The sequence below is a fragment of the Coptis chinensis genome, chromosome 1 (assembly GCF_015680905.1).
Source record: "Coptis chinensis isolate HL-2020 chromosome 1, ASM1568090v1, whole genome shotgun sequence".
NCBI classification, from domain to species: Eukaryota; Viridiplantae; Streptophyta; class Magnoliopsida; order Ranunculales; family Ranunculaceae; genus Coptis; species Coptis chinensis.
This window is the reverse complement of record NC_141456.1, coordinates 6,041,601-6,055,647: the sequence shown is the minus strand read 5'-3', so window position 1 is coordinate 6,055,647 and position 14,047 is coordinate 6,041,601. Positions and strand designations below refer to the sequence as shown.

General features: G+C 41.0%; 2 protein-coding genes across 2 annotated transcripts; one reads left to right on the top strand and one right to left on the bottom strand.

The window, feature by feature from the left end:
- Positions 1 to 2,910: 2,910 nt before the first annotated feature.
- Positions 2,911 to 4,873, top strand: LOC147521650 (uncharacterized). The gene has a single exon (XM_086578682.1). The coding sequence runs from the start codon at positions 3,479 to 3,481 to the stop codon at positions 4,598 to 4,600; it is 1,122 nt and encodes a 373-aa protein (XP_086434808.1). The 5' UTR covers positions 2,911 to 3,478; the 3' UTR covers positions 4,601 to 4,873.
- A 161-nt stretch (positions 4,874 to 5,034) lies between these two features.
- On the bottom strand, positions 5,035 to 8,002 carry LOC147521649 (pyrroline-5-carboxylate reductase-like). The gene is made up of 6 exons (XM_086578736.1): positions 7,538 to 8,002; positions 7,359 to 7,450; positions 7,198 to 7,270; positions 5,856 to 5,976; positions 5,600 to 5,705; positions 5,035 to 5,476 (listed from the first exon to the last, which is right to left on the bottom strand). The coding sequence occupies exons 1-6, from the start codon at positions 7,779 to 7,781 to the stop codon at positions 5,288 to 5,290; spliced, it is 825 nt and encodes a 274-aa protein (XP_086434862.1). The 5' UTR covers positions 7,782 to 8,002; the 3' UTR covers positions 5,035 to 5,287.
- Positions 8,003 to 14,047: the final 6,045 nt, after the last annotated feature.

Sequence of the window (14,047 nt, the reverse complement as noted above, 5' to 3'; positions counted from 1 at the left end):
ACTAATTAATTACCTGAGTATTAGCCACTGCACTGTATCACGTGTAGAAGACACAACTTCCATATCAAGTGCTTCTCCAGGTGCAAATTACCAATCGAAGTCGTTCATCCGATACTCCAAAGACATAGGGATGTCTATCGGTACGTAGCGACATCCTCGGGTTCTTCTTCCCCAATTGTCTTCTCCCCAATCGTGATTCTACTTCTTCGGGTTCTTCTCTCTCATTGCCAATGTCGATGCATTAATCTTGCAATCATCACCGTCGAAAAGGTTCAAAATGATCCATATCAAATTTTAAGAGTTTAGGTAGGTTTTAATTTTTTTTTAAACTAAGGAGAGGGTTTTATAATTGTGAGAAGAGGTGAAAATGACTGAACCGCGCGGCTTTGGAGCTGTTTATATAGAAATAGCACGCGGTGTTCTGAACACCGCGCGGTTTTGCCAAAATCGCGTGGGCTTGGGCCTGTCAGTTGGGCTTTAGTGACACGTTTTTGGCAAAATCGCGTAGTTGTTTGGTGTTTTTTTTTATGTTGCTCCTAAAATTACTTGGTGTTTTTTTGGTTTGGTGTTTTTGGTTCAAAATTTTTAGTGTTTTTTGTTTGCTTTGCTAAAGATGCTATTAGGCTAAGAATGTGTGCTAGATAGATACAATCAATTGGAAATTTGGAAACACATGATATTCAATGCGATCCCTAATTCCCTATCACGTGTCGGAAACATGTCTTCTGTGTCTCAATGTTTATTTAATCTTAGGTTTGATGCTTAAAAGGAGTTTTTAACTTGTATAGTCATCATGTTTCATGTTTTCTCATACCCAAGACACTGCGCTAAGGATAACCTTAAATAGTTTTCCAGGACCACCCCTTCTCAGATATGTTTGCTAGTATATATGAGGGCTAGAAATTCACGAAAACTGGATGCTGTGATGCACGACTCTTATGGGAAACTCAATCTATTGAGGGTTGTCTGCTAAGGAGACCACAATGATGAATCTATGCCTTTTAAAGTTTTAATTCCTATTGCATGCGTTGAGCCGTTGATGCCCATTTAACAACTCAAGATGCACCTAAAGCGTGCAACGGTGCGTGAAATTTACCCATTACACCCACACACGCGTGACATTCTTTTGATCGTAGTCTTAATAGTAGATACTAGGATATACCAGGAGCTGAATGGATTTTGTGATGCCCACAATTACAAACATGCTCACCTGAATTAATCATATTTTAATTAAGTATGGTTATGACTTCTGATTAGCTGTGAATTAGTCCCTAATTGAGTAGCTTGTATTAAAGTCATGTACCACACTAACACGAAACATGTTGTTGGATCCTGAAGCCTGAGTAAGCGATCAGATCCAAGTTCCCATCAAGCATATGACATAATCAAGGAATTAAAGGAAGCCAAATAAGAGAGTCAGAACAGCACGTGTAACCCAATCTACAAGAAAAGGACCTAACATTCTTCCGTGATACAAGTAGTATACAACTCACTTACTTATTATGGATGTCTGTTTCACTTCACTGTCATGTAGACGTGTTGTCTAGCGCTAATGGGCTTCAGAGTTCAGACATCGCTTTCACAGGAGAATGAAACGGGATTACAGATTTAGGGGAGTGGAGCATTTTTTATAACAAAATTTCCACAAAATTAAAAAAGACTATCAAATGCATTTATTTTGGGTGATCTTGGACACACCTATAAAAATACTTCCAAAACTTTAAAATAAATAAATAAAATTATTTAAGATATATTTAGTGATTTAGATTCCTAAATTATTCTTTCTTTTATTAAATATATCCAAACAAGTATTTATCCTTCCAGCAAACACAAATCTTTCGGCACTTATTATTATTATTTTTTTCTGTCACATTTTTTGCCCTTACCAAAAGGAATTAGAAAAAGTAAAATTGTAGAATTTGGGAAAACAAAGAAGTCTTCCTCTTCCTTCACTTATCAGCCATTAATGCATTTTTTTTTTTTTTCATTTTTTTTTCACGAGAATTCCAATTGGATATATTTCTACTAAACTCCTTTAACCCTTCTACAATTATAAAGAAGAAATAATTGCAATAAAAAAAAATCGAAATTGAAGCAATTTCTAGAAAAGGAAAAAGACAATTTATTTTTTGGACATTCTTTTATTTTTATTAGAAGTTCTATTATAGTGCAGTGTGCTGTAGTAACACTGTAACACAAAGATTCTTCAAGGTCGTCCTTCCAAAGTATTACTTTCACATTTTTTTATTTGTTGTTTCTTTTTAGAATAAGGTTTTTTTGTTTTTTCTCTTTTTTTATCCCTATTGAAAATACCCCAAATTAATTTGGGAGATATTAAATGGATTGAAGCGGTTATTGGGATATGGCAAAAACTTAGTTAGTCATACGGAAGTATTTTTATGGGTGTGTCCAAGATCACTCTTTATTTTAATTATAAAATGTGATACTTTGAATTTTAGCAATATTTTAGCAGAATCTATTAAGCCAAAAAAGTGTGAGCTCTAAAATTGTAAAACACACCACTATTGATGCCTAACAAGAATTCTGGCAAGAGTTATGTCATATACTCATACTGTCATGAATGCTATCATCACCTTGGGGATTGATAGAGAATATGAATATCTTTCTTTCGCCATAAAAAGGATGCATATTAGACTCTTAGGTAGGCTCTTAGCTGCAGCTGGTAGCCTGGAATGTTAGATCCGCAAGAAAAGACAAGAGCATATTTTGAGGATAAAAGGGCTATGCGATAGGTTTAATTTTACACTCTATAGACGTGCAGTAATAAATAAGGCAAGGAATGCTTGGCCATTTAAAGAGTACACAGACCGGTTAGATCCAGATGAAGATCAAAATGTATGTTGGTGGATTTTTACTACATACACATGTTTAGATCCATTACTCTGCTTCTAGAACCTGTCATTTTGCAATTCTAAATCAAATGGCTAGAAACACACCACTGAAAAATAATTGGCTCTGCACAGATCATCAAAGGCAGGTCTAAATATAATTACACATACTTTTGGGGCGTGACATCAAAACTTTTTATGTCTAGGGTACATCAAACACAATGTATTACCTGCTGACACTGGTGTATAGTGTATGACAGTATGAGTGTATCACTCTTTGATCAATCATGCATTGCTTTTCGATTTGGAAACGTAAAGTTGACGCTCTCTTTCCTCGGTCATTTTCTCTCTGTACATTTTAATTTCTGCATTCATCACAATTTGCAAAGTGTTGTATTTGTCTATTTGACTTCTCACATCAAATAGTCCCACTTGATGTTTTTTCTCTTCATCTCTCTTTCTCAATGTTAACACTCCCATGATGTTACTTCACCATGTCCAAGTCAATATTCCCAAAGCAAGCATGAAACCAACCTTACTAAAATCTGAAAAATCTCTCCCTATACCCAAGTTCCCCAGCACACACAATCTCATTTGGTTAACAAAAGCATAGGAGAGAAAGAGAAGCCATGAAAGATAGAGGCAAAGCTGTAGCTGTTTCTAGCAGCAGTAATTGGTTTTCAGATTACTACTCTTCATCAGAACTTCCATGTAAAAAACATCCATTTTCATCTTCAGTTGGAATATGTGCTTACTGTCTCAAAGATAGATTGATCAAGCTAGTTTGTTCTGATTGTGGAGAACAAAGACTTTCTTCTTGCTCCTGTTCCGATATCTCCACTTCATACCCCAATTCCTCCAGTGTGGTTGATATAGGTAGTGTTGGTAGGATCTCATTTCTCATTGAGAATGACAAGGATGGCTTTCGACATTCACATTCCCATTCAAGTATTAAGTCCAAGTCAGAGAACAGATCAGAATCAACTGTTCTTTTAAAAAGGAGCAGTAGTACTAGCACCTCTGTTGATGTCAACAGAGGTAGCTTTTGGAAGTTTGGGAGGTTATTTAGGAAGAAAAGAGGAGTGATAGAGAATAATGTTGATGGGGTGGATGAGAAAAGTGAGATGTGGGATTTGGAAAGCATGGGTGTTTCTAGGTCCAGATCTGTTTGTGGTTTCAGGGGTGGTTTTGATCACTCTGAAGGCAATATTACTCTCTCAACTGGCAGACCCTCTGTTCTTAAAAAGGATGGACATGCAGATTCAGAGAAGAAGAAGAGTGGTGGAAAGATTGATAGACTGTTCCAATCAGAAGATGTTTTTGGTTGTGTAAAGAGAGATGGACCTTCAATGGTATCAGAAAATGGCTCCAAGAGTATCAGAAAAGGTGGTTTAATTGAGTTTGATGGGAGTTTCAGTGTTGATGAGGATCCAGGTTTTATTGATCTAAAGCTTAGTTTATCATCAGAATCAAAGCCTGAATTCTCCTGTCTTAAAAATGATAACTTCTTAAAAAGTGCCTCAAGTTTCATTACAAGAGATGGTAATTTATCAGGAGATGAATCTCAATCATTTGATTACTTCAGGGAGGGAATGCTTGGTAATGGAACGTCATGTAGAATTACAGTAAATAATAATGAGATAAAGAAGTGCAAGAAAAGCTTCAAGGTGTGGAAATGGATTGTCAAACATCACTCTTCAACAGCTGGAAGACCTTCATGGCAGAAAGATGAACATGATTCCAAAATCTGAATTCAATTGGAGTCTCCCGAGTCTAGAAAAAAGTATGGTACCAGTGTCATTGATCCAGTCATCCAGTGCATCTCTTTCCAGAGCTTTAGTTTAGTTTTTTTCGTTTCAAAGCACTTATAGTCCTTGTAGCTTAATGCCCTAATTCCTTCACTTCTTTTTGGACTCTGTTGCTCTATAATGAATGTAAATTGAAGATCTATACTCCGTTCTCTTCTTTTGAGGAAGATTTCCAACGGTTAGAAGAAAATGACGATTTAGTGCCTTTCCAGGGAATGGTCTCGTATTTGATGGATTGCTTATTTGCTTTCTGTTGCTACTATTCCGGGGAACAACTGCCCACCCCTTTTTACTGCAATCTTTGTGTAGTGCACGTTGCTGAACGACCAAACATTCGTGTTGGGAAACAATACAGAATTAGGAAATAAAAAAAAAAATTGGACGACATGCCTCTTATTCCTGAGGAGCGCTTATAACATTGTATCTGACAAACAACCAAATGCTTTTCCATCAAAAGTCAAATGTTTTATCGACAAAAACAGCTTAAATTTAATTGGGATGCACATACCGATCTGCTTATTCCTGACGGAAATTATAGCAGTGCATATGAAGACAGCCAACCACGTACAATACATCTCAAATGTCTATTGGTTTATTAACAAAAATTAGCATACATTAGTCAATATTAAGCTACCTGTTTGATAACATTTGACTGCGATGGCCAGCAGCAGTGACGGCATTCATTAGAATCCCACGAAATCCCCCCTTTTCCAACTCGTGAATCCCAGCAATAGTAGTACCCCCGGGTGATGCAACATCATCTTTCAGTTGCCCGGGATGCTTTCCTGAGTTGATGGCCATAGATGCTGCTCCCAAAACCTGTCAAGGAGCAGTAACAGCAAATAAGTAGCCTTCAAACTCATTTTTTTCTTTATAATCTAGGAAAAGAAGATAATAGTTTTAACACTTAAAGAGTCCTTAAGGTTTGCAGTTTTCACTCACTGTCTGAGAAGCTAGACCCAATGCAAGGTCTCGGGGAAGACCTGCAGCAACTCCTCCATCGGCCAAAGCATCTATTGCCAGATATATATATGCAGGGCCACTACCACTGAAAGTAATGGATCATGCACTTGATTAGTTATAACATAATATTCGTCAAACAACCACATAAAAACATGAGGTAAATGCATTTTTGAACAACAAAGAATAGACATCCATCCTGCTTCCATGATATTAAATATGCCAAAACTTTACATACCTTAAGCCTGTGACGGCATCAAGATATTTTTCATCAGCTCTCCATATCTTTCCAATTGCTCCAAACAGACTAGAAATAAGATCAGCATCTTTCTCGCTTGCAGATTCGCCCATGCTGATCACTAAAAAGAATACTAGGATATCAGGGGTTCATAGTGGCCAAGTATTGCACACCAAAATGTACGTCAACATCAAGATTCACACCCATTCCCCCATGTCCAGTTTCAAATTTAATGTAATAGTATTTTTTATTTTATTTTTTGATAAACAATGTAGGGTTAACTAGTATTACCCCCACTAGATGAGCCAATTAGGATCCCCACTAGATGGGAAATTAGGGTCTCCCCTAAACACCGGGTCAACTTGGTTTGACCGTTAACTTTCAAGTCAAACAATTGAAAATTACACAAATGCCCTCATTGTTTTCAAAAAGAAAATATTCAATTTTAATTAGGTGGGGAATTTATGTCATTTTCAGTTGTTTGACTTGAAAGTTAACGGTCGAACCAAGTTGACAAAGCAGTTTAGGGGAGACCCTAATTTCCCATCTAGTGGGGAAATCTTAATTGGCTCATCTAGTGTGGGGGTAACACTAGTTCACCCAACAATGTAATAGTATTTTTTCAAGAGCATATTGGGTAGATAACTGTATCACCTGAATATAAGTTTAAACTATCAGTAATTATATGCTGGTAGACGATTACTTATAAAAATAACTAATCAACAGCACTGAAATGATTCTAATGGTCCAATGGTAATATCTTAGAATCATATTAAGTTCCCTAGTTTTTCTTCTACTCCCATTGAATGAATGTGAGTTCAAATGCATGAATTGTAGATCCTCATAACACTTATAAACCACAGCATTACAGACCAAGAGCCTAATAGCATAGAGCATACAACCTCTGACCTAGTTCTACAAGCTTACACATAAAATGGTGAGTGGAAAGGCCAGAAGCAACTGTGAAGAATGAAGAAAACTTAATGGGTCAGTGGGAAACCCGTTGCAATGCCCAAGGAGTTGCAAAGGATTGGACAAAGTAGTGCAAGGACAGTATTAATTCTTATCTTAATTAAGGCTACCAACGTGATGGACACTATGTTGTTGTTGAAGTATATTTCATCTATCCACGAAGCATATTAGAGCATGAAATCAATTAGTTCTCTAGTTTTCAGCTTGACTACATCAGGTACATCCTTTTACATAAAAAAGCATCATGAAACTTTTTTTCCTCCTATCTGATTTCTTTCAATGAATCTTAGTCAGAGACCCTACATTTTAATGAAACTTAGGACTATTAACACAAGGAACAAACGGACTTCAATAACAACAGGGGTGATACCTGTTGCAGCGTGACCAACAGCTGCAGGAGTATTTGGCACCACCCTTATTAGACGACCATGACCCGCCCAATTCTGCGAAAATAGATATCCTACTGGAGTTAGGCATCAGCACACTTAATTAAAGATGACATGGTGCACAAATATAGAGTCTATAACAAACTTGTAGATATTTCAATGGTATTCCAGCAGCAACAGACACTAAAAGTTTGTCTTCTGTTAGTAAAGGCTTCAATTGCAAAACCACTTCCCCAACTACAAAACAGTAAACAAAGAAATTATAAATGTTGTTAACATGAATCGAAAATAACAAAGAAAAACGATTGAGAAGTGGGAAATTACTAATTTGGGGCTTCACCGAGAAAATGATGACGTCACTGTCTTCCACTACCTGTTGATTGGTGTCATAGAGTTGAACACCAAAAGATGAGAAAGCATCTCTACGATTAGAACCTTTATGAGCAGTTCGAATTCGAGTAGCAGGTAAAATGCCTGATTTAACAACTCCTTTAGCTATACTTTCTGCCATTTTACCAGCCCCAATAAAACCTAATTTGAATGTTTCAGTTTCAATTGACGTTGCCATTTCTAGGGGTTTGAGTTTCTGACCTAATTAGGGGAAGTATAGCAGTTAGGTTTTTGGAAGAAATATTTACCGATATATAGGCTGAAAATATTTTTTTATCGTGTCCAAAAGTGTCGAAATTCCAACTAATTGATAATGGTCAATTTCAGATATGTGCTGGTCTGCAACAGTGCAACTCATAGTTATGGTGACATTTGTTTGATTTTTTTGCTGCCTAATACATCCATTAAAAAAACCTTGGACTTTGTAATGTAAGTTGCCACTTAGGGGTTGTTTGTTTTTTTATTTGTAAGCATTCAGTGTAAAGGGGTGTTTTGGTTTTCCTTTAGAAATAGTGGAGAGAGAGAGGGGAATGAATTGAGGTTTTTGGAGAGACCGAGTTCGCTGATAAGCGAGCTGCCTACGTATCCTCTCTTAGTTTTTAAAGTTTTTTAGAGAGAGAGGAATCAGGTTTCACGTAGTTCAAGTAGGTGGTATTTATAGGCTTGTGGAAGTGTCAATCTTAGAGACACGTGTGTCTCTTGCACACGTGTAAGGTGGAGATCGTGAATGAGTGTTGACTGGTTTTAGTATAAGTCGGTGTCGATTGGGAGTTGGCGGTAGTCCCTATTTCCGTGGTGGGAAGTACAAGTAAGATTTTGGTAATGATTACCCCCGGTGGTGACTTTATATGAGGCGCTACGTCTCGGGCGTTTGTTAAATCTTGAGACATCTTTGTTCGCATTACCACCTACATGAAAGGAGCTGCTCACAGATCGGTCTTGGAGGTCGGTGTCTTGGGTTCGCCTATGCTGCGCACGTATGTCTTCGCAAGGGAGCTACTCACAGATCAGTCTTGGAGGTCGATGTTCTGAGTTCGTTTATCTTTGCTTGCTGCGTATATCGTTCACAAAGGGAGCCGCTCACGATCGGTTTGGAGGTCGATGTCCCGAAGTTAAACTTATGTTTCACGCGTGCGTGATATTCCTTAATGAGGATATTACTCCCCTACACAGCCCCCTCTCAGTAGATTGTTTATGTCCGTGGAAACGATCTGCTGAGAGAAAAATGGAAGAACGTGTGGAGCATGAGCGAGCTGTGGTAGACGATCCGACTGGGATGCTGTAAATTTTGAATCATGTGGCATGTTAATTTGGCGGGAAAGGGAAGGTAGTCCGTGAATGGCACGTGATAGAATCGTAGCAGTTGGTAAAGAGACGTGTTGCCGCGTTATTCGGAACTCTTGAAAAGACAGGTCCTTGGAACACGTGTGCGGGCTAGGGCATAAGGCTATAATTATAACTTCTTGGTAACTGAACGGGCGGTTTGTACAAAATCAAATTTGGGACAATCAAAAAGGTATTTCCTGTTTCCTTCTCCGCAAAAACGCAAGCTAGGGTTTCTCATGTGAGTGCTTCTGCTGCTGTTACTTTTTCATTTTCAATTTGCTTTTCTCTCGTTCAAGTGCGATTTGTTAAGTAGGTAGGCCAGTGTTAGGTTGTAGGGTTTAAGCTTGAGTAATTGATAAAAAGGAAACGTTATAATGTCTGATTCTGATGACACTCGATCGGAAGAGGTTCGTGAGGTTTCATTAAGTTGTGGAGAGTATGAGGATGATAACGAAGAATCGGTGAGTGTTGGCATTCAGACTGAGTTGGATGAGGAAGTTAGGGTAGATGAGGGTAACACTCGATCTGGGTCAGAAGGTGCCGTGGCCAGTACGTCAGGTCGAGGGGAGATGTCGTCATCAAGTGAGTTGCCCCTTAGAGCGGTAGATCGTCGTGCTGCGAGCTCGTTCCCTGAACTAAGGGCAGCTTATGAGATCAACATTCCCGACCTGGAGATATACGAGCCACAGTTGAGTGAAAATGTACGTATTGAAGAGTACAACCCGCCGAATGGGGGGGTAATCATCTGTGAGGGCCAACTGAGAGCGCATATGCAACTACCGTTCTCGAAACTGGTGTATGACTTCTTGGCTCATTGTTGGAAGTCTCCTTGTCAGTTCGTTGGTAACACCTGGCGATTGTTTAAGGTGTTTGACACATTGAATCTGAGTGGGAATACGACATAGGGTATCCGACATATAGTTGAGCATTATGTTGTGAGGCTTATCCGGTAATTTGAACTTTAGTTTACAAACGATGACGACGCGTTACTCGCTGTGATCGGCGGTGTAAGCAACGAGGGCCCTGGGCGAAGAGGCCGTTCTTTGCTAGTTAACAACTCATCGTGCTAACGGATGTAGGTTGCAAACTAGGATTTGTAACATATCCGGTGGGTAGGAATATTTTTTCTTTGTCGCTTTACTTAACGATTGATAGTTATTCTAACAGGCCCATGTTTTTGCTTTGTCATGGATTTTTTTCTGTGAAGAGCCTTGAACCCGATCGTGGGGAGATAGAGAGGTTCGTCGCGGTTGACTCGGCGCAGAAAAACAAGCAAAGTTGCTTCGAGGTTGCTTTCAGTTCTTTGTGGAAAGGGGTGGGCCTGCGATCCGGGGAAAAAGCTCAAAAAGACCGAGCTCGAGGTCGGACAAAGGCGAGAGGTGATGGAGGCAGCGTCACTGAGTGACTTGGTAACGCGGGAAGATAGGAATCGGGCTCATGGCGGCCGAGATGACTACTAGAGGTGGTGCCTCGGGGCTGGTGGGTCGAGCTCCCAACTGAAGGGGTTTGATCGATGCTCTGTAGAGTTGGAGACGGTGGTCTTCAACCCTCCGTCAAGGAGCGGTCGGAGGAGAAGACGGCGTGGCGCCTCTGGAAAGTAAGACGGTGTCCGAAGTTCGCGAAAGTGGCCGACACGCTCTTGGGGAAAGCTCCAGTAGCGGCGGTTCGATGGTGGTCCAAATTGGGGCTAGGGTTGCTTTCGCCCGGTCGAGCCGCCGGGCGAGTCATGGACTTGGCCACTTTTGGGGCGGGACCTAGTCCGTCTCGACGAGGGCGTGAACCCGATCCGTGGCGGCGAAAGCGCTCCCCTACAAGGCCGGTGGAAAAGGCGGTTGTGGTTCTTGACAACCTAGAGGCACGGTTTATTAATATCGGGCGACCATGGGGAATGAATCGCGGAAGCGAAGTGATTGTAGCTTCAGGTCGAGTAAGGTATCGACCTGTCTGTTAGAACAGATAGCTCTGGATGGCAACCGTAGGGAGCTGGATGAGAAAGGGCTAGCTGATAACCTGAAGCGAATGGAAATTGCGCAATGTTTGGTACGCGGGTTTGTCTTCTTTTGATGTAATTGTTCACCTATACACGCTGCTATGATTTGGTTATTAATCATATGTGTGTAATTGCAGCTGGTAAGTGGGTTTCAGAAGTTGAAGGAGATTGCTTTCGGTTAAGGGAGGCGATAGAGAAGCGTGGTGAAGGCATGTCGACGAGCTGAAAATATTCGAGGGCCGAAGATGGAACGTGAGGAACTGGAAGACCTGAAGAAAGCACATCAAGCTCGAAGTCCGCCAAGATCTTTGAAAGATCTGAAGCGAAGAGCCGAGGCAAAAACTACGAGGAGTGAAGAGAATGTTAAAGCAAAAATGGAAGTGGAAGGTTTGAACAATATAATTATGCCTTACTCTGCAAGAAGGTTGCTCAGGACGCCACAAAGGCCTATGATGACTTGGATGCTGATTTTGTGGAGCTGGAAGTGGACTATAAGGCTCTGAAGGAGGAGCAAGCACGCTGGATGTCTCGTACCTCAGTGGAACAAGTGGAAAGAGATGTTGGTGGCGTTCTTGCTTCTTCCGATGATCATTCGGTTGCCGTTAATACCCGCTGAAATAAGCCGGCTAGCGTCGATGTGCTAATGAGTTTGAACTTTGATGGAGTGTCGGTTGTGGTGGATGGGAGGGATCTTGAAATTGATTAATCGCTTCGTGCACGAGAATTAATCTGTTGTGCCTAGAGAGGGCGAAATTTGTAAATTTGTTTTGTTATCTGTCAGCTTATAAACTGTGATACAATAGAGTTGGTTTCCTGGGGTAACCTGTGCAGTTCGTCTTCTTGTGTTTATGTGTTATTACTGTGAACGATTTGGTACCCCGTTTTGGTTTGGGGTAACCATGTGATGACGAAGATTATTTAGCCGGGTTGGATTTCCCGAGTAATCTCAGCAACTCGGCTAAAGAACGAATGGTAGTTCAGGTCTATTAGAACAGGTCGTTGTATGCTTATATGCCATGTTTATTGTTTGTTTCTCAACTGTGCGTGTGTGCCGCTTGCTTGATTGTGTTTACGAATGATGATACTACTATAACTATGCACGACTGTTGTGCTGCGGTGATAACTGCGTTGCCAATAACTGGTAAGCTTGCATGAGCGTCATGTTGTTAATTTGTCTTCAGCTGTTTGGTAACGCTCGGAATGATGCCACGAGATCGCTGGGCTCTCATACATAGAGCAGGACGAATTGTGTTGTGTTCAGTGCTGTAGACGGCAGTATTCCCTCATGTGCGTGACACGTGTAAGAAAATGAGCGGTTCAAAGGACATAATGATGGCGGAAGGCGATGACGTTTGGCGTCTCAAGGTAATTATGAGGCTTTAGGAAAAGACGTTTTATATTAAATAAACTATTCGCAGAATACCAAAAGGCATTTGCTTGGCTTCTTGTCTTAGCTCTTCTCTGCCCTATCGCTCTGCCCTATCGCTGTGCACTACCCTCGTCGCTGCTTCTACAGGTACGTTTATTTTTCGTTGTGAGTGCTACTCCATTGAGAAGGGTTTGGTGTATAACTGTAACTCATTTAGTAGTATCTCTGTTCCTAGGTCTGACAATGGCAAGGTGTCGCCTATATGTGAGAGGAGAAGGGAGTATGAGGGAGATGTCGCCTCTGATAATGGAGGAGATGGAATTTGATCCTCATGTGCATGGTGATCGTGGTAAGAGGAAGGTTACTGCTGTAGGAGCCAAGGGTCACAAACGACCTAGGAGAGTTGGGTAGATCAAATTTGGCGGCATTGTGTTTAGGTTGCCACAACCGGTGGGCTTAAACCGCTTGTCATCATGGAGCGTAGCGACTGGGGGGCAAGGTCGCCAAGTCGCTGGTGAGAGTTCGTCCCCGCGAGGTGGGGATGTGGGGAGCGAATTCTACTACATGGGGAAGACGGGGAAGAAGCGTATGGGTGAAACGCCGGATCAGAAGCTTCCACTTTCGGTACCCATAGTGACTAAGCGCTCAAAGGGGATCGTGTTGGATGGTGACAAAGGCAGGGGTGAAAGATGAGGACATGGAGACACCGTTGGGGGCGATGGACATGGCCGCTTGTTTGGTGAGTTTCTGACACGCTAAGTTGTTATGTCTGTTTCCAGGGCAGTCTGGCTCTTTAACTTCGTTCGTGCAGTTTCTTGCAGGGTATGAAAAATTGAAATATGTTTTGCAAAACACCGAGACTGATGAAAACCCTCACGCCGAAATGGGTGTATCGCGAAATTGCGTGGGGTGACAAGAGGAAGCTAGAAGTGATGACCACCAAGTACCGAATGTTCTTTGCCGAAATCTTTGTATTAGTGGACGATATGACTGAGCTAGAAAGGGAATTAGCTAAAGTGACTGCTTATACTAAAAAATGCCAAAAGGTGGCGCCAAAGCCTGGAAGATACCGAGGCACGTTATAGCATTTGCATTTCGCTCGACGAAGTATGGCAAGAAAGCCGATCGCAGTTTGGAACGGGGGCAAGGTATGCTGCGTGATCTTTGAGATCTGCCGCGCACACTAATCACGCTACTAGCGCGGCACTAGAAGATAAGCATATCTTAACTGATATTTGATGATGTGATCTACCTTTGTCTCTGTCAGCAAAAATTTGTAAGTGTTGTTTACGTTCTCCTCTCTTATATGAGAGTTAACAATAGAGCTGTGTCTTCAGGCTTGCCTGAGCAGTTCGCCCTTTTGGTACAAAGAACTAGTTTCCACGGAAGTGGCAGTTCGATACTTTGTGAAATTTGTAATAGACACCGATCTGGATTTTCTGGGTAATCCCAGCAGATCGGTGGATGTAATTGTTGTGGCGGTTGGTCACATATTGCTACTGGTTGTGCTCAGAATGTATGTTTCTGCTTACTTGTTTATAGCTAGCGTCCTACTTATTATGCATGCGGCTTGAAAGAACTGAGGAGCTTGAGATTTAGTTTAGAAACATGATTTGCTTGTGATTAGCGCTGTCTTTCTTGTTTATCATGTTATAAGAGAAGAGACGTTAGGAGTATGTTAGATAATCTGAGTCTAGAACTAAGAGTTCTTTCCTAAGTGTATTGTGCTGAGTCTTAGAAGTAAGACTCAAAGGAATGC